This window comes from Epinephelus fuscoguttatus, linkage group LG12 (assembly GCF_011397635.1).
Source record: "Epinephelus fuscoguttatus linkage group LG12, E.fuscoguttatus.final_Chr_v1".
Taxonomy (NCBI): domain Eukaryota; kingdom Metazoa; phylum Chordata; class Actinopteri; order Perciformes; family Serranidae; genus Epinephelus; species Epinephelus fuscoguttatus.
The window spans coordinates 1,683,733-1,705,388 of record NC_064763.1 but is presented as its reverse complement, the minus strand read 5'-3'; the positions used below and the strand labels follow the sequence as shown (position 1 = coordinate 1,705,388).

At 41.9% G+C, this 21,656-nt stretch overlaps 1 protein-coding gene across 10 annotated transcripts in view; it reads left to right on the top strand.

Annotated features, from left to right (window-relative positions):
- Positions 1–21,656, top strand: part of usp25 (ubiquitin specific peptidase 25) — a 256,799-nt gene that overhangs the window by 95,067 nt on the left and 140,076 nt on the right. For 9 of the 10 annotated variants that reach the window (XR_007450541.1, XR_007450543.1, XR_007450542.1 and 6 more), the window contains 4 exons: positions 2,695–2,781; positions 6,390–6,527; positions 21,278–21,354; positions 21,503–21,576. Coding sequence is in view for 7 of the 10 variants with exons in the window: in XM_049591477.1 (XP_049447434.1) it covers positions 2,695–2,781; positions 6,390–6,527; positions 21,278–21,354; positions 21,503–21,576 (376 nt within the window). In the remaining 3 variants the exon portion in view is untranslated. The remainder of the gene's footprint in view (positions 1–2,694; positions 2,782–6,389; positions 6,528–21,277; positions 21,355–21,502; positions 21,577–21,656) is intronic. The other variant, XM_049591475.1, reaches the window with a different exon arrangement.

Here is a 21,656-nt window from a genome sequence, read left to right as displayed (position 1 = left end):
GCGCTACATAAATGCAGGTTCATTTACCATTTACTAGTTTACATTGCATAAATTAGCCTAGCGGCTAGTGGACATTTTTTCTCTACTCATGGCTTAACAAATTACATTCAACATTATTATTTTTCTTACTCACTGGTGCTTTGAAGCAACTCTTACATTTCTTGCATTTCATATAGCACTTTCAAAATTTGAACATCTACAACTCCCGCCTCCCTACAAAGTTCCATCCCCCTCCTCCTGCAACTCCACCTCCCTCCAAAGGCCTACTCACCCCTCCTCCATTACGTCCTCATTTCGTCTATGATAGACGTAGCCGTTGGCAAGGTAATGTTAGATACACGGAAGAGGAGAGCGAGTGTAATGTTACAACCAAGACAGTCAAATGTAACCCCGGAGTTTTAAAACTCAACCGGAGTCAGTGATGACTGATGAGTTTTAGAATAAGGTTACAGTGCTATTGTTAAATAGTAGTGTTAACGTTACTAGGAAGTGGAAACGCACAAGGAAGATAACATCAGTGTGTCAGAGGCTACGCTACAGTAGGCCAACGTTAGCCTTTAGCAACTGGATGCTTAATTTCTTTTTTATTTATTTATTTTTTTAATTTTATATACTTTATTAATCCCCCTGAGGGGAAATTCAATTTAGTTTTAGTTTTAGTTCACTCTTGCTGTCAATTATGCACAGGTCCGAAAGACACACACATGCACAAACAGGACTCTATTCATGCACAAAGTGGAGAGATGTCAGAGTGAGGGGGCTACCTTGGTCAGGCGCCCCGGGCGGTTGGGGGGTTCGGTGCCTTGCTCAAGGGCACCTCGGCAGTGCCCAGGAGGTGAACTGGCACCTCTCCAGCTACCAGTCCACACTCCATATTTGGTCTGGATGGGAACTCGAACAGGCGACCATCCGGTTCCCAACCCAGGTCCCTGTGGACTGAGCTACTGCCGCCTGCTGCTGTCTTATCATATATAACGTTATGAACTGAACTTCTTTGTCATTTTTATGCGCTTCACAAAAACGAAATGACATTTTGCATACCCCAAGCAAAGAGAAACAACAACAACAAAACAATTTGTGCCTATAGTGCAATAGTAAGATGAAAAGGGTTGACATTTCACAGTCAGAAACTCCACATCCTGAGAGCAGATGATGTTACGCGAGCGGTTATGTCAGTCGGAGGCCTCCACGTGGGGAAGACAGACAAGATAGGAGAAAACTCCGACCAATCATTGCATTCGGTCCATGTTAGAATGGTATAATTATAAGTTTTTATTTCTGGTGGAATTCACTAACATTTTAGTGTGCCATCAGCGCATTAACAGCATTTTAACCTAAACAAAGAGTGTACACAGTGTAAAATTTCCAGAAAGGTAAGTGTTGCTTTAAGTCACTGCATCTCCTGACAGAATAGCATGCTTGAATACCAGCCTGCATGCACGTTTTTTCAGCCTAACGTTGCTAAAACAGAGCAGCTAATGTTGCTAAAGCAAGAAGTTAGCGGAGTGAGAGGCTCGTCCAGCCAGGTAACGTTATGTTGTGTTTTATCTTGTAACAACATTGTTTACATACGCCATGTGCTCTGTCTGTTGTCCTGTATCTTCTCCGAAATCTAAAATATTTCCCATTCTGCTGATTTACTCCAGAGTAAATAATGTTATCTTCATAGTCTTTCTCTTGGCTGCTTGCCATTTGCCTGCCTCTGTTTGACAGTGACACAGACTTTCAAAATTAAAGCCTATGCTAAAGATGACGATATGGATCTATGTTTTCACTTTGTATCGATGATACTGGATTGTTGATTATTATATTGATATATCGATTCAGATTGATGAATCCTCACACCCCAAGTACCAAGTAGTGTGAATAACTGGAAAAAATTGAAACTTTATGAACTTGCGGCCTTTTGGCATTACATAGTGGGGTACCTCATTTTGTAAAGGTCTAAAGGCATTATATGACTGTTAGTGAGCGTGGCTGTTCTAATGTATAGGCAACACACCTGATAGTAAGCAGATAATGATGCTACATCATTATAGCACCGTCACACATGATTGAAGTCAACATTGGCAAATTTTCACCTCCTGTTTTTGGCAACAAAGTTGCAACCTCAATTAGCACTAGTATGTGTGGAAAGACAGTGATTGTTGCTGTATCCAAACATATTGTATTAAAAAAAGAAGCTGCCCCACATGAGTTCTTGCCTGACTGGCAGTGTGTCTGGAGACAGGCATGGAGCCTCAGAAAATGGAAAGTGTACCATTCACATCATATTTCTCGGTATTTATTAGTGAGATACCTAACATAAGCTAGGAAGTTAGCTTTCTGTGTGTGTCAAATCCGGTGTTGTCTGGCACTGCCTACATTCAACCCGAATATCACCTCTGCAAGCGATGGTCACTAGCATGCAGTCGCTCATATGTGACCATACTCTCAGGGTGAAAAAAAAAACAACAACCAAAAAGCCTACAGCAAATCAAAACCTTGAAATAAAACAATGGCAAGAGCTACACCAAATCAAATCACTTCAGAACAAGGTGATAATAACTGCTGTATCTCATACCACATTTCAGTTTTACATGCAGTTTTTCTGTTCAGTGTATTTAAAAACACCCATGAAAACAATGTATGTGAGCCAAGGCTGTCTATGATTGGATGTTACTAACATATCTTTATCCCTTCTTCAACCTCAAGTCTCTGTTCAACCTGCTGGAGTTTCAGAGGCTGGTGCTCAACTATTCACCACCAGCCAGAGTCCACGACCTGCCTCGCAACCAAAAGGTAAGACCCCAACCTTTCTTGTCAGGTCCTCCACAGAGGAAAATGAAGCAGTTAGTGTGATGGGTGTTTTTTGGTTGTTTTTTTAAGCTTTTTAGTTCGATCACCAGTTTGTTTATGTTATGTAACCTCACAGCAGCTGTTCATATCCCTCCTTTAGCCTCACGCAGGCGCCAGTGTGGGTCACCATTCAGCAGCTGTGTGATTATGTGTCTTAGTCCTTGTGTTCACTCACTGATAGCAAGCTGCAAGGATTCCCACCCTTTGTAAAATGTTTGATGAAACCTTGATGCCTCTCCACCAGGACTAACATGAACATTTAGAGGGAGGGGCTTTGGATTTGTCCTGGAGTTTTTTCAGATTTGAGATGCTCAAATTTGTCTTGCCACAGTCACCACTACATTGAAACATAAGTTATTAGTATGGAAAATATGGACAAACAAATGTGTTGAATGCTCACAATAGGAGTTTTAAAATCCTAACCAATTTTGAAATGGAGTTGTGTCATGCACATAGGAGAAACTTCACAGGTGTTCTCTACAATCTCAGACATGCACCCACAACAAGATTTGAAAATAATGGTGTGTCACACACTACAGGCTTTTAGGAAGACTAGCATGCCAAAGGGAGCCCTTCACATGTCTCTCACATGTCTCCCACATAGTCTCTGATGAGACTGACTTGGTGCAACAACTTACTGTTATGTTAGTAATGCTTTGCAGTGAGATTTTAACTGTTTTCATATTTGTCAACAGTAGTATGCTAACTAACATTAGCCTCAAGAGCTAGAATGTTTCCAAACATGTTTTCCTTGGCAACACACTCAGATGCTCCATAATGCTGTCACCATAATCATGACATCCGGATTTTAATTCCTAAGTATCAAACCTGTTTGAAAGTATGGCCCTAATGAGTCTGTGAGCAGTTGGGGAGGTTTAATACTGGATCTGTAAACCTCTGACATTACCAGATAATTTGGGCCCAACATCAGTACCGACCAAGGTCCCAGACCAGATTTCTCCTCCAATTGTTGGGAGGGGTTAACTTGCGATAAATTGTCCCAAAACTGTCATAGTCTGAGCTTGACTAAAGCTTATGCTGTGAAAGTGTGGTCTGAGAAAGTCATCTTTTTATATCAGTTGCCTTGGCCCAATATATGACTCTCAAATCTTCATTCAAGTAGTGGTATAAATCACCAGTTTAATGATGATACAATATTAAGTCGATTCCTTGAACAACAATACAATATTTGCCAATGTTACAAAGTCTGTTAGATACAATTTTGAGACGTTGCGATTCAGGGGCCTGCAGTCGATATGAGATGGGATCATCTGCCCATTTAACACAATCTGTTATAGAGGAAGCTGCCATCCCTTTCTTTTCTACATTTGGCCATCATTCAAACAACACATGAATAATAAAAGCACTAAAGTTTACTTAAAAATGGACTCCACTAACATACATAAAACAAAATACGGAATAAGTTAACCTTTAGGGCATTCTGTCAGAAAGTATTTTCTTAAAAAAATGTTTTCATTTTTACCCAAACCATCATCTTTTTCATAAAACCTAAAGCCCTGAAGGCAAACTTCTCCCAGCAGCCATAAAATATTGAGGATTAACAACAATGTAATTTAACAAAAGTATCAAATTAGCTCAGTAATAACTGTCAAGGTTCAGAGACAAAACAATCGGTTTTGGTAGTGACTCTTTATTTGCTTAAGCATGTTTACATTGCATAAATTAGCCTAGTGGCTAGCACACTTTTTTCCCTCTACTCAAAGCTTAACAAATCACATGTATCTTGATTATTTTTCTTACTTACCATTGGTTTAAATCACTACATCTCCTGAAAGAACAGCATGGTTAAATTTCAGCCTGCATGCACGTTTTTTTCAGCTGAACATTGTTAAAACAGAGCAGCTAATGTTGCTGTAGTAAGAAGTGAGATACCCGTCTACGCAGGCACGTTGTGCTTTGTCTCATAACGACTTTGATTACATATGGCACGTTTTGTCTGTTGACCTTTATTTTCTCCTTTATCGAAAATATTTCCACACTGCTCATTTATTCCCAAGAAAATAACGTTATCTGTGTCTCTTTCTCTTGGCTGCTTTCCATCTGCCTGCTGCTGTTTGACAGTGACACAGAATTTCAAAATAAAGGTGTAATCTTAAAGGGACATTGTGGAGCATTTTCTAGTTGTTTATTGGCAAAAATCGATGTCTGCATTCATAAAAATGTCATCACTGGTGTATTATTACCTCCACCAATAATCTGGCTTATTCTCGTAAAAGGAGAATTTCGGATTTGTTTGTACATTGGGCGGGTAAATCGTGTGTGTGTGGGGGGGGTTCCATAACGTTTCACTATCTTGAAAATACATCCGCCAGCAAGGGACATGTAGCACTACCAGGGAATAGCCCCGCCTTCAGCGTTTTCGTTGAGAGCCAGGCCAACGCTGCGTGACTGAGAAGCCGAAGAAGAGGAGCAAGAGGCGCTTCGCTACTACCCCAGCACTACTGCAGCATAACAAAGTCCCATTCTTTGAGCATAATGCAGGATCATGCATATGCAGCATCACAGGAGACAGAATCCTCGTAGCCAAGAAAGTGGCATCAAAAAGGCAACGTGGCCAGCGAATTAAAAAAAACAAGGTCAACATCGGGGTAGCCTTTCCCAGGTGGAAAGAGTTGCTGAAGGAGAAAGGTAATGCAATCACAGACAGTGATGCGAGGAGAGGGATGAGGTGTGTGAGGTTGAGCCACTTGTCAGTTGTCAAAAGACAAGACGTGATTGGTTTGTTTCGATTTACACCCGCCCCGACAGTCCTACATTGTAAACACAGCTAGCATGGTGAGAAGGGGGTTTGTCAACTCACGTCACGTATGTCTTTGTAGGAGCTTGAATGAATACTTAATGAAGTATTGAATGGCATGGTTTCATCAATGTTATCATAGCTTTTTGGTACACAGCGGCTACCAGTGAGGTGCTAGAGTACGCTATCCGTTTGAATGCAATATATGATTTCAGTGTTAGATGGGAGAAATTCCTACACACTGTGGCTTTAAGATGATGACATGGATCAATGTTTTCATTTTGCATAGATAATATTGGATTGTTGATCATAGAATATATATATTGATCCAGGTCAATAGAACGTTATACCCCTACATTCAAGCCCACTTGAATTTAATGTTAGGTAAAAAAAAAAAAAAAAAATCAAAATGCTTTGTTTTTCTTTCCAGAATAAATGTTAACAGTAAGACCTCTTAGCTAGGATAAGATGGTGATATTCTATTTTTGTGTTAATGTAAATAAGTTCCATAAAACCAACAATGCATTAGTCTATCTCTCCATATTTTCCACCGTCCTCAGCCTGTCTGTTGCACTCAGCCCAAAACACAGTTGTTCTTACTGTTGATATGAATCTGTAAGAATGGGTAAACTGCTGGGTACTGTACTAGTACTGGAAATTTTACTCTATTAGTAGTAAATAGTGCATTTGCAGGAGAATATTTTCAGTGTTCCTCATCTCAGAGGATCACTGAAAATATTATTTTTTTGACATGACTTTTTGCTTCACAAAATTGTTGTTTTACTCTGACCAGGAACACAGGAACCTGCCCTTCATGCAGGAGCTAAGGAACCTCTTCTCCCTCATGGTTGGGTCCAAGAGGAAATATGTGGATCCGTCACGAGCTGTGGAAATCCTCAAAGACGCCTTCAAGTCCAGCGAGTCACAGCAGGTAAGCCTCTGTCTGCTATGACCTGCTTGGCATAATACAACCCTTAATTCCAAAAAAGTCAGAACGCTGTATAAAACAGAGTGCAGTACATTTGCAAATACTATTTGACCTATATTTGATTGAATTCAGTACAAAGACAAGATACGATTCAAGCTTAAAGGCACTATGTGTAACAATTTCAGTTGTTCTTTGAGACAAACAAATTTTGCAGTCAAAAGTGTGTCCTAGTTCTTTTAAAGAAAATATGACTCTTGATGAAGGTCCATGCTTGACCGAAACGTTGACGAATAAATAAAGCAGAGTAAAAGTGAGTGCAGGAGTCATCTTTTCTTTAAAAGTATAAGTCCAAGGGGATCAAGTCCCAGCACCACACAAAAAAAAAAAAACAGTGAGAATGTGCATGTTCATTGAACTTTGAAAAGTGTGTCCTAGCACATGTGTATTTACCTCCATCAGCGTATCTAAGTATGTCCGTAAGCCCTGAAATTCTCATTTACATATACATTGCGACAGGTGTCTCATCATGTACGTGCACCATCTTGAAAATACAGGTATATACAGGGACACACATGAGAAATACGGAATCGCCTTTTGCGTTTTCACTCGTCGGTTTCCGGTTCCCGCCTGCAGGTAGAGTGACGAAAAGAAGCAGCAAGCAGGCTAGTCACAAGTGCTGGTGCATTTGAAATAAAGCATTGTAAACACAGCCACTCCATGAAGTATTGGATGGTTTCATCAATGTTATCATAGCTTTTTGGCACACAGCAGCTACCCTTGTTGCAATACGTGTTTGAAACAGCGCTGGAGTGCGCTATCCATTTAAATGCAATATACGATCTCAGCACTAGATGGGAGATTAACTTTTTTGTCCAACAGAGTGGGGAATTTATCTTGGGCTCTACACCCATACTGTAGCAATAAAAATAAAACATGCAACATAGTACATAAACTAGGGCTGGGAGATATGGCCCAAAAAAAAATCCGATTTACGATTTAAATCGATTTTTTCCCCCTCCTAGTTTAAAAAAAAAATAAAATTACAGCCTCCTGGTAGCACATACCTGGGGGCCAAAACTTTCAGCATGTGAATAAACCCCAGCTTTTCCACGGTAGCCTATATATGGGCACCATATCTCTTGCAATATACATGGCGACTGCATCAGTGATCGCTTTCCACCGGACCCCTTTCTTATCATATGGCAGTGTTTCCCCTACCATCATATTGGATCAAGTCATTTAAGGTTACCTTTCCTATAGAACAGGTCTATACCTTGTCCTTTTTTTTTTTTTTTTTTTTTTTAAATATATTTTTTTGGGGCATTTTTTGCCTTTAATGGACAGGACACTTAAGTGTGAAAGGGGGAGAGAGAGAGGGGGATGACATGCAGCAAAGGTCCACAGGCTGGACTCGAACCCGGGCTGCTGCGGCAACAGCCTTGTACATGGAGCGCCTGCTCTACCACCAAGCCACCGACGCCCCGTACTTTGTCCTTTTATTAAACAAACTAAATAGCCTTATGTTACAGGCTGAGCCTGATGTGTGTGGCTTGTGTGTGTGGAGCTGTGTATGTGTGTAGTTGATGCTGGAGGTATGAGACGTTAGTGCGCCGGGTGTGGTGTGTGATGTCAGATGGATGCGCCCCAGGAAGAAGGTGAGGCATGTGGTGTTATTTACATCGAGCAGCCACAGCGAAGAAGCCTACGCAGTTCTGCCTGCTGTTTCTGAGTTATTTCCCTCTATGTAAAAGTCAGACATTGATGAGAGAGGCTGTGCATCATCCCTGCAGTGCTGAAAATAAAGTGCCGTTCTTTAAAGCAGACGAAGTCCCGTTGTTTATGTGTTGTTGCCACAACAAGCTAACACAAGCTAAAGGAGCTAATGGTCTTCGGAGGTCCCTTTACTACGGTTCGGGGGTCTGCCAGCTTGGCGTTGTTAACACTTATTTATGTTATTTACACAACGGCATGTCATTCATGTCCCTACACGGTGCGCGTCTAAAATCCTCCTCTGCTCTCTGTGTCGCGCACAACAGAGTTTGGCCCTGATGCGCACACACATACACACACACACACACACACACACACACACAGACACAGACACAGGTGAGCACACAAAAGTGCTGAAGAACTTGTTCCCTTTCTTGAGAACGAGTTCTTCAGCGCAATGACTTAAGAAACACAAAAAGATAAATGAATAAATAGCATCAAATGTCAATATTGTAACTAAAACAAAGTATAATTAATCCGCAAATTGATAAACTTTATTTATTTTTTGCATACATACAATCATTCTGATTTTGATGCCTGCAATATGTTATAATAAAGTTGGGACGGCATGTTTACCGCTGTGTTACATCACCTTTCCTTTTTTTAAAGGGAACTGAGGACACTAGTTGTTGAAGTTTTGAAAGTCAAATTCTTTCCCATTCTTGATTGATATACGACTTAATTTGTTAACAGTCTGGGTTCTCCATTGTCATAGTTTGTGCTTCATAATGTGCCACACATGTTCAATAGGAGTCAGGTCTGGTCTGCAGGCAGGTCAGTCTAGTATCTGCATTCTTTTGCTATGAAGCCACACTGTTGGAACACGTGTAGAATGTGTCTCATTGTCTTGCTGGAATAAGCAGGGAAGTCCCTGAAAAATATGTTATGTGGAGGGCAGCATACGTTGCTCCAAAACCTGTATGTACCTTTCAGCATTTATGATGCCTTCACAGATGTGAAGTTACCCATGATGCCATGGGCACTAACATGCCTTAATACCATCACAAAAGCTGGCTTTGTACTTTGTCCTGGTAACAACCTGGATGGCGCCCGGTGGACACGACATTCATGATGTCCAAAAACAATCTGAAATGTGGACTTGTCAGATCACAGCACACTTTTTTACTTTGTGTCAGTCAGTCCATCTCAGAGGCCCAGAAATTCATTAACATTTTTTAAAGCTTAACCCTTGGGCCCGAACGATAGTGCGTCCAAATTCACACCTGTTCTTCTCTATGGATTTTCTCCGCGACCGTGCATCAGTCCATTAAACAGATCTTGTTATCAGTCACCTCATATAGTGAGGAATATCGTATCTTACCACGTCTTAGGCTTGCGTGTGTTTCTCCCTGTCTATCCACATATATATATATATATATATGTATATATATATATATATATAAAACAAAGTGAAAACAGGACAGCTGGGAAGTGACAGAATGTCCCAGCGTCATGGTTCTTATATTACCAGATTCCAGAGAGTCTCCCCTCTTCATATATGGCAGAATAACTTCCAACTTGCTATGGTGAGATACATGTAAAAATGTAAGAATTTGAATTTAGTAATACAGATTTGTTTTTTTCATTGATATATATAGCATGTGTATGAAGCCTTTATAATGACTGTGATATGCGTTTAAAAGTAAAGGCAGTAAAAATACCCCAAAAAGGGGTTTAAAAAATGCAATTATCACAAAGGATTATGCCACACAAGAGACCCAAAAACAAAAAATCGAGTAGTCAGAGTTGTCATATTGATATTTAAGATTTGTTTGATTCATGATGTCAACTCACATACTGAGTAAAATGCAAGAAAAAAATCCCATCTTAAAAGTTGCTGTTTGCCTTGGAGAAACAGTGAAATAGAATAGAATAGAATAGAAAAGAATAGAAAACTTTATTGTCTGGAACCAAAAGGCAACAGAAATTTTTCTTTGACAGGGCTCAACACCAGGTTTACACACACACACACACACACACACACACACACACACACACACACAAGACATTTAAAACACATCCAAGACATTTACAGGATCTAAAAACACGCAAAAAAGGTACATCAGATGATACAAAACACTGACACTTAAAAGAAAAGAAAAGGACAAGTCATGATCAAGGCACTGTAATTCCTCTGCTGTTGAGGGCTGTTATTGCAGTTGGAATGAATGATTTTTTTTGTAGATGTACATTTTTTTCTCTGTCTGTAGCTGCTAACTATTAACTAGTAAAGATGAAAATGCAGCCTTCCATTTAGAGTTGGAGTTGAGAAATGTAAACCTGCCACTGTAGGAACAGTGGTTACATTACCTTTGAAAACTGTATGTCCACACATGGTAGACGGTAAATGGACTGCACCTTTCTCGTCTTCCGACCACTCAAAGCACTTTCTACACTATGAGTCACATTCACCCATTCACACACAAGGCTATCTTACAAGGTGCCACCTGCTACTCAGTTCTTAACACACTCACGGTACAACCATTGGGAGCAATTTGGGTTGTGTATCTTGCTCAGAGATACTTTGACATGGGGACCGGAGTAGTTGAGGATTGAACTGTTGATCTTCTGATTAGTGGACAACCTGCTCTTCCTCTTTGCCACAGCCGCCCACGCATGTGATAGGTGGCACTTAAACAAATATGTTACGACCTGGCTCTGAAGCCACAACCAGAAACGAGAGCAGAGAGGGGATCAGTGCCAAATAGCGCTTTGTTTATTTATAAAAGTAAAACAAAATAAGGCAAACGGTCTATTTCAGCGACTAGCAATGTAGGAGCAACCCCGTGCCCCACGGATGGAACGCGTGTGTCGGTACAGTGGCAGCCACAAGGTATCTGAGGAAGGAGGGATATATGGTTGAGCACATCACCGGGCCCAGGTGCAGCTCATCACCTGGTGACGATGATCCCGCCTCAGACTAGAACCTGCAAGAAAGACAACAGCACACAGTACACCAGAACCACACAGAGGAGTGGAGGGGTCGTCAAATCCACCCCCCTTAAAAGAGGTTTCCAACAGGAAAACCGACAACTGCTCACTTTTATCAACTGACTTCACATGACAAATGAAATCTGCAAATCAGACCTATACGTATTCAGATACAATATTTTCAAAAATAGAAATAAACATCACTAAACTAATCCCACCACCAGATGGAAAACTGTACTGACCATTTGCCATGTAATTCCTCGCCAGCCAACCACCAGCTCCTGTGCCTGAAGAAGCATTTAAGAGTGACAGACAAGAAAAAAACGCCAGAGCGATTAACACAGTCAGACAAAAGATACCTAAGAGCACAGAGCTCTGGACAAGGCATCGTCCATTATCTAAACCTTTGATGTGGCGGATGTCCAAGCAATAGGACTGTAAATAAAGCATCCAATGCACAAACTTGCGATTAGGGCAATGAACTGAGTGTAGGAAGGTTAGCGGGTTGTGATCAGTGTACACCATACTCGAACCCACATAAACATCAAAATGTGCCCAGATGAGCGCAAGGGCTCCTTCTCAGTCACAGAGTAGTTTAACTGGAAAGAATTTAACTTTTTTGAGTAAACACAGGACGATTTACACCTCTATCATCTGCCTGAAACAGCATTGCTCCCACCCCCACATCACTTGCGTCCACATGATGTGTAAATGGTCGATCCATGCGAGGAGCTGCAAAGACAGGAGACAAACACAAAACAGACTTGATGTTCACAACGGCTTGCTGACACAAGGCTGACCAAACAAAACGGGTGTCCCCCTTCAACAAACAGGTCAAGGGGGCTACCACAGTGGAAAAGTTCTTATAAAAACTGTGGTAGTATCCCAAACCAAGAAAACGCTGCAGCTCTTTCTTCGTGGAGGGAACAGGATACTTCTCAATAGCACTCACTTTAGCCTGGACAGCACACACCTTCCCCTGCCCCACAACCTTACCAAGATAGACGACCGAGGCCCTGGCATACTCACACTTTGCCAGGTTTACCATCAGACGTGCCTCACTCAGACAATCGAACAGGCTTTTGATCCGGGCCAGATGTTCCTCCCACGTATCACTGTAAATGACGACAAGTACACAGCACAGTCATTCAGCCCTGACACCACCCTTTTCATGAGGCTGGAAAGTAACAGGTGCGTTCCGTAACCCAAAACTAAAACTCTCAGTATAGTAGAACAAACCAGAGGGCGTAATAAACGCGGAGATCTCCTTTGCTCTCTGGGTCAGTGGGATCTGCCAGTACCCCTTTAGAAGGTCAAATTTACTGACAAACTGCGCTGCACCAACCTGATCAACACAATCCTCAATTCGAGGCAATGGGTAAGCATCAGGTTTTGTAACTGCATTTACCTTACGGTAATCTGTACAAAACCTAGGACTTTTGTCAGACTTCTCTACCAGCAAACAGGATGATGCCCAACTCGATGATGCAGGTTCAGCAATACCATTGTCAAGCATGTTGTTGCGAGGCGGGTTTGGATTCTGGACCAACTGAGGCAGGGACAAACACAGGTATGAATTTTGAGGGTATTTAATGAAAAAGGTAGGCAAAAGACACAGGTGGTGGCGACAGGAGACAGGCTGGCTTGGGAGCTGGGAAGGCGTCCAAGCTTGCAAAAATATCCAGCTTCACACAGGGAAAAAGCGCTGGAGAGCAGAGGCACTGGTGGCTGATGTAGGCAGCGAGGCACACACAAACAGGACGGAATTATCTGGCACAGGAGTGGAGTCATGACCAGGCTTATGTGGAGGGTTGATTAGTGGAAATTTCAGCCAGGTGTGCCTCGTCTGCCGAATCTCAGGGAGAGAGAGGAAAATCAGCCACGCCTCCTGCCACACACTGCAGGGAGAGTAAAACAGAATGGGGAGGGGAAGGAGAGAGACAGAAAAAACCCCAAAACAAACCTAACACAAACCAAGACCACAACACATACACTGAATCTCTGAGTCCATCACCCTGCGCTTCTCCTCTGAAACACGATAAAACCGCTGATGAATGGGCTGCGCATCACCCACCTCTATGTCGTGCTCTACCAGACGAGTTCAACCCGGCGTATCACCAAACAAACCTGGATAGCTGTAAATGAGAGCAGACAACTCAGCGCTTCTTTCCTCAGACAGATGACCAAACAAGGACTCAAGTTTACGCAGTGTCTCAGAATTCCTCAGCTGGCCACGCAACAAGCTCTCATCCGGTGCTGTAACCCCATCGTCCTCCCCACCAGAAAACTGACCCCCAACTGCTGCTGCTGCTGACAGTAGGTTAATCTCACAAGCATAGTATGGCTTCAGCAAGTTAACATGGCAGAGTTGAGTGGCTTTCCTACGGTTTGGGGTGGACAGATTATAATTTTGGTCAGACACCTGACGTAACACTGTAAAAGGACCAGAAAACCTAGCCTGAAATGGCGAATTAACAAAGGGCAGCAAGGCAAGGACCTGATCACCAGGACTAAACACACACTGTTTTGCCTTCCAGTCATACAACCGCTTCATCTCTCCCTGAGCAGAAGACAACTTTTCCCTAGCCATCTCCCCAGCTGAATACAACCGATGCCGGAACCCATTTACATGCTCAATCAGATTTGTTGTGTAGCAGTGCGAGCAGTCTGCGGACTGTATGGCCAAAAACAAGCTCGTTAGGGCTGAAACCGGTACTGTCCTGCACAACTTCCCTGGCAGCCAACAGAAGCCGTGGCAACCCTTCCTCCCAGTCCTGACGCAATTCAACACATTAACCACGGAACAGAGACTTAAGTGTTTGATGGAACCTCTGAAGAGCTCCCTTACTCTGTGCATGATAAGCAGAAGACCTGTTATGCTGGACCTTCAACCGTTTCAACACCTGAGCGAAGAGGTTGGATGAGAGATTTGAGCCCTGGTCACTCTGGATAACTTTTGGTATTCCGAAAATGGAAATGAACTGCGTTAACGCTTTAACCACTGACTTTGCTGTGATGGAACGCAAAGGATATGCGGCTGGGTAACAGATGTGCTTTGACACATCACTGTAAGCAGGTAGCTACTACCAGATTTGGACTGAGGCAGAGAACCAACACAATCAACAATTAAGTGCTCAAACGGCTGGGCAATCACTGGAATGGTGCAAAGCAGAGCAGGACTTACAGCCTGATTGGGTTTTCCTGTCATCTGACATGTGTGACATGATTTAATAAAATATGACACATCTCTCTTTAAACGAGGCAAAAAGAAATACCTTAGAATGTAGTTATACGTTTTTACGTACACCCAGATGTCCAAGCTGGTTGTGTGAAGTTTTAAGAACCTTGCTACGAAACTTCTCAGGAACCACAATCTGAAAAATTGAAATCCTCACCATGTGGCAACCATTTCCTCACCAGAAGGCCATCCTGCAGCAGACAGCCACTGGCAGTACTTCTCCCATTCTCAGTGGAGAAAACAACATCAAACAGCTGGCTCAAGGAAGGATCGGCTCTTTGCTCTGACACTAAATCACAACGAGAAACAGATAACAATGAGTCAGGGACACTTACATCAACCTCACTCACCTCTTCACCTTGCTCAGGCTCAACAAGAGAAAAGAACATGGCAATGCGAAACAAAAAGGGCTGCTCACTCTTACTGAAAAACTGCTGCAAGTACTCACAAACAATAGCACAAACACAGTCTAATTTTGGCTTTGTTGGTTGTGGAAGAGTGAAAAAGGAGGGAGGAGTTTCTGTCAGCCAATGGTTTAAAAATTCCCTGTCTCACAGTGGCAATCCGGTGACAGCAATCTTCTTCGGACAGCCCAATCAGCACTCACCACCTGCCTTGCAACAACCAATCACACTTCAACACATACACCCACTCTGAGAGGAGTAGAGAAAACATCTCATAGATCACTGCAGACAAATATAAGGATAACAATACCAAAACATAATGACCTGGGTCATAACTAGGGTTGTGTACCGAAAATCGGTGCTTATATGGAACCGGTACCTGTACAACTGATACCTATCGGACCGAAACAAAACACACATTACGGTGCCTCCTTTCCGTGCTTTTTTTTTTTTAATGCTATGTTTCCCTCTATTGGAATCATTCATTCCTTCATTTGTGGAGTGTATATTATTATTTAAAGGCATCACTTCTGTTTACGTTCAACAATATTAGCTCACCCCACCCCCCTCATCGTCCATGACTCTGTCACGTGAACGAGCGATAGCTGCTAGTTACCCTGAATTTACACACCTGTTGAAGAGACAGTGCATCCAACACGAAAATTCACCCATTATCTACTCACCCTCATGCTGATGGAGGCTCAGGTGAAGTTTCAGAGTCCTCACAACACTTGTGGAGATCCAAGGGGAGAGGAAGTAACTTAGCAACAAACCTCCACCGAATGGACGGACGCTTCAGATTCAAATGTCCAAAAGCACATAATTGAAATCACAAAATATCTCCATACTGCACGTCAGTAGTGATCCAAGTGTCCTGAAGCCCTGACATAAGAAGTTGTTTGGAAAAACATCATTCGAACTCTGTGTTGAACCTCATTGTAGCCTGTAGCTCTAACTGCCTCTCTGTAGGTACAGCCTGGACCCAAATGTTTTTGTTGCCATTTGCGGAGCCTGGGCTGCCTACAGAGACTGGACTTTAATAGAGTTAATATTATTGTAATGTTAATTTGTTAAAAATCTTTTATTATATTTTAACACTGTTAATAGGGTTCATATACCTATTTATTTCTAGGTATTTCTAATTTTCCTCAGCAATAAATAAATAAAAACATAGATTTTATTATAATTTTAAACTATTATACAAAATACTCACACACTTCTGAAAGGTGGGCCATTTGTGCCACTTTTCAACCTCCATAAAAAACTCATATTTTGAGGTATCGGTTCAGGCACCGCTTAAGCACCGGTACTGTTTTAAAAGTATCGGTTCAGCACCGGTATCGGAAAAAACCCAAACGATACCCAGCCCAAATCATAACAATATTTGAAGTACAACAAAATAAAATCTACCACAAATTACACCTTTAAACATTTCCCAAATACAAAAAAAAGTGTCCCCTGGGATCTATATATATGTAAATCAAAAGGTGATTTCCTTCTCTTCTAGCAACATCCTAAGTAATTGAGTTGTGTTTTTTTCCATCTGGATCTTTATGCTCTGCCATTTTTCCTCCAATCATCACGCTGTAACCTGTGACAGGCTGTTACGCTACCATAACTTTCGCACATTCACATATGTGTATAGATTTTTGTCAAGCCGCGATCACCAATTAGGTTTATATTACCAAAGGTTTATGACTAAATCTCTTGACGACATCGACTCCGTGTGTGCACAGCGAGAGAGGCGAGAGAGACACTGTGCTGCTACTAGAGAAGCCGCTGAATGAGTTCCCTCTGAGTGGTAAGTCACTAAAAGAGTCTGAGAAGTCTGGCACTGTTCATAAAACATTCAGGATGCCACAGTTTATTCCACACTACTGAAGCTGCTTCTCTTTTTGAAACCACCACAGAGTTTGTAATAATTTTGCTTTCAGCCATGCTTGTTGTTGCTGTGCGTAACAATGTGATGTCAATATGTCAGCAAGTATCGAGTCTCACGATAAGAACTTTTCATATCATATTACAAATTATACCGGTTTTGTTGTTAGCAATATGATAATGCACAGCCCAAGTACATGCATATTTCAGTCAGTGTGGCCGATACTGTCCCAGTTATGAAATGTGAATAGTTCCTGTTGAAACATCTGTGTGTATGTCACTCCTCTTTTGTCCAAAAGAAAAGAGGAACTTCTCTGCTGTTTGCACATATGTTAAAAGCCTTTATCCCTTTCTTGTGCCTAGTCCTTTCACCCTCAGGCATGACTGCACAGTTTCATTGTTGTTCTTCTGACTCTACTTAACTAGCAAAAACTAATATTGACTAGGAATTAGCATATATCCTGTAATGTGACATACACGTGTCAATACACAGAACTGATCTGTTCTGTATGCATAAGTATTTGTATGAAGCCAGTGTCTCTGTAGAGGTTAACTGAGGTCAGGCTTCTGCTCTCTGTACTCATCAGTCATATCACTACTCTGTGTATTAGTCAGTCAATCAATCAATCAATCAATCAATCAATCAATTTTATTTATAAAGCCCAATATCACAAATCACAGTTTGCCTCACAGGGCTTTACAGCATACGACATCCCTCTGTCCTTAGGACCCTCGCAGTGGATAAGGAAAAACTCCCCAAAATCCAACTTTAACGGTAATCTGTATGACACGAGACAGAAAGAGAGACAGAGAGAGAGACAGAGACAGAGAGAGATGCAGGACAGACGGTAATGATAGTAGCTTACAACAACATTAATGAAAGTAATAATATTATAATTATAATTCCGGCTATTCTGGTACAATATGTTGAAAGTATATATTAATATCTGATAGTATACATGTGTGATAATAATCATGTGTAAAATAACAGAAGTATGACTAATGATAACAGCAGCAGTAGGCATCTGGCAGGACCACGGCAGCAGCACAACCACACACGTCACACTGTCCAGGCACTGCTGCGATATATGTTAACCTGCGAGACAGTGGAACACAAGGGCTCTGGAGAAGAAGCCGAGTTAGTGACATGCAGAATGGCCGAGTAAGCAAGATACAGTAACAGGACATGAGAGAGAGAGAAAGAGAGAAGGAGAGAAGGTGCCTGGTGTATTATAGGAGGTCCTAACTAGGGGCTGGTACAAGGTAAGCCTGAGCCGGCCCTAACTATCAGCTTTATCAAAGAGGAAAGTCTTAAGTCTAGTCTTAAAGGAATACGCCGACGATTTGGGAGTTATGCCCTTTCTCTATCATTTTCATATTGAGACAACATGATCGATATCTTTATAGTGTCTGTGTGTCCAGTGGCTGGGTCTCAGCAGTTAGCATGGCAGCTTAGCTTAGCGAATACAATTGAAGTCTATAGGGGGTCAGTAGCCGACTCGTAAAAGTGAACAAATAAATGTTACAGAAACCCTGAAATCACATTAGAAATCACTCTATAAATTTCCATTGTTATGCGGATGATACACAGTTGTATTTATCGATGAAGCCAGAAGAAAGTAATCAATTAACTAAACACCATAACTGCCTTAAAGACATAAAAACCTGGATGAGCACCAATTTCCTGATGTTAAACTCAGACAAAACTGAAGTTATTGTTCTTGGCCCCAAACAACTCAGAGACTCTTTATCTGATGACATAGTTTCTCTTGATGGCATTGCTCTGGCCTCTAGCACTACCGTAAGAAACCTCGGAGTAATATTTGATCAAGATTTGTCTTTTAATTCTCATTTAAAACAAACCTCACGGACTGCATTTTTTCATCTGCGTAATATTGCGAAAATTAGGCCTATCCTGACCCGAAAAGATGCAGAAAAATTGGTCCACGCTTTTGTTACCTCAAGGCTGGATTACTGTAACTCTCTATTATCAGGTAGCTCTAGTAAGTCCTTAAAAACTCTCCAGCTAATTCAGAATGCAGCAGCACATGTACTAACAGGAACTAAGAAACGAGATCATATTTCTCCTGTTTTAGCTTCGCTGCACTGGCTCCCTGTAAAATCCAGAATTGAATTTAAAATCCTACTGTTAACTTATAAAGCTCTAAATGGTCAAGCTCCATCATATCTTAGAGAGCTCATAGTGCCTTATTATCCCGCCAGAACTCTGCGCTCTGAGAACGCAGGGTTACTCGTGGTCCCTAAAGTCTCCAAAATCCATCCATCCATTCTGGATGTCACTAACTTGGCTTCTTCTCCGGAGCCTTTGTGCTCCACTGTCTCTCAGATTAACTCATATCGCAGCGGTGCCTGGACAGCGTGACGTGTGTGGTTGTGCTGCTGCCGTGGTCCTGCCAGATGCCTCCTGCTGCTGCTGCCATCATTAGTCATTAGTCATACTTCTACTGTTATTATACACATATGACTATTGTCACACTTGTATACTGTCAGATATTAATACATACTTTCAACATATTGTACCGCAGTAGCCAGAACTATAACTATAATATTATTACTTTCAATAATGTTGTTGTAAGCTACTGTCATTACCTGCATCTCTCTCTCTCTCTCTCTCTCTCTCTCTCTCTCTTTCTCTGTCTCATTGTGTCATGTGGATTACTGTTAATTTGTTATGCTGATCTGTTCTGTACGACATCTATTGCACGTCACGGAAGAGGGATCCCTCCTCAGTTGCTCTTCCTGAGGTTTCTACCGTTTTTTTTCCCCGTTAAAGGGGTTTTTTTTGGGGAGTTTTTCCTTATCTGCTGCAAGGGTCATAAGGACAGAGGGATGTCGTATGCTGTAAAGCCCTGTGAGGCAAATTGTGATTTGTGATATTGGGCTTTATAAATAAAATTGAATTGAATTGAAGCTGGCATTTCTGCACGTGCATTTAAAATAAACATGTTTAAACATTAATTCGAAAAACGAGAGTCCTTTTTAGTCATTTTAGTTTAATACACGGAACTACAGTGTGTTTACGCCCTGCGCGGAGGGATACACCGGTGAGCAACAGCTGCAGCTGGCTCTGGGACAGGTACGCTAGGTTACTTGGTAAAAGCAAAGAAAGAGACGAAAATGTGCATTATAAAGCAATATTACTCACTCGGCTGAAAGCTGTCCATCAGCTCCTGCAGGTCTGGGGCATTTCTTCGAGTTTATCTTAGGAACATGAAAAAATGTTTCAGTCACGGCAGGATTAGTGATTGCTGCAAAGTTTTCACTCCTTGTGATGCACTCTCTGCAGCCGTTTTCCTCCTGATGATGATGATATATCTCTAGCCTCCCCAACAATGGTAGCAACGAATGCCATTCTGTGCAGCAAAATGATTCCACCTCCGTAGGCGTAGGTTGGCAAGGCCCGCAGCTACACCACCAATCCTCCCCTGACCTCCGTCTCCCCTCGGCCCCTTGCTGTTCCGCTGCCTAGGAGGATTCAGCCTCTCTTCTCGCCCACTCAGCATCCAACACCTGGAGTTCCTCATCTGTATACTCCGGCTCAAACAGGTATGACTCTGGATCTGTGTCCACTACAAGAAACTCTTCAAAATCACGTTCACAGTCGTCCATTGCAGCTACTATAGTCCGGAGATATTGTTAGGCTAAATAAACAACTGAGTTTTGTCTACAGGCTACGTCTGTGCCTGTGCCTGCTCACCGGTGTATCCCTCCGCGGATCACAGTGCAGGACGTAAACACACTGTACTTCTGTGTATCAAACTTCTTCTAAAACAACTAAAAAGGACTCTCGTTTTTCGAATTAATGTTTAAACATGTTTATTTTAAATGTACGTGCAGAAATGCCAGCTTCAGGGTTTCTGTAATGTTTATTTGTTCACTTTTACGAGTAGGCTACTGACCCCCTATAGACTTCATTTGTATTCGCTAAGCTAAGCCGCAATGCTAACTGCTGAGACCCAGGATTTTAAATTCAATTCTGGATTTTACAGGGAGATTTTCAACGGAAACTTCCGCCTTCCTCAGAAATGTCACTTGGTGGTGGTTGTGACGTGTCTTTATCAGCTGATCTGTCAATCAGCTGACAACACTGACAGGACGATCAGGCCACCTGCTGTCTGTCTGCCGCCTCTCCAGGACCACCACCAAGTGACACTTCTGAGGAAGGCGGAAGTTTCTGCTGAAACATGTCAAGGTATGTAATGTCCTAACATGGCTGAGATAAAAGAACAACTAAAGTCATTAAAAAGGGTCCTTATTTTCAACACCAAAACAAAGTAAAAGTCTCCTTTATCCAGTCCTATGCTCAGCACTTACCAAACACCTTAATATTTAAAACACATTCACATAAACAGTGAAGGTGCACTACTCGTCAGTGCGTGATGAAGTGTTTTAAATAGTAAGTCGTAATAAGTGATCATTCTGGGGTGTGTGTGTGTTTGTCTCTGTGACATCCATGTCCCAAAGGCAGTCCTTTAATTGGTCACTTTGTATGACTTTTCTTTTCTCCGCAGCAGGATGTGAGCGAGTTCACCCACAAGCTGTTGGACTGGCTGGAGGATGCCTTCCAGATGAAGGCTGAAGAGGACAGGTAACAGCTCTCTGTCTATCCAGAGGTCACCATGAAAGAAATGGATATACAGTAGCTAAGCGCTTGTTGGTGTTATTGGCCATTACATTTTGAAGCAGAGTATCAAATGAATCAAAAAACTTTGGCCTTTTTTTTTTTTTTCTTTTAGGGAGGGTGAGAAGCCAAAGAACCCCATGGTGGAGCTCTTCTATGGCCGCTTCCTTGCTGTGGGTGTCCTTGAAGGTGAGATTAAGTGTTAGATTAAAACCAGTACAGTGAGAAAGTGAGGGTTGTTAAATAATCACAGAGATAAAGTGTTAGTA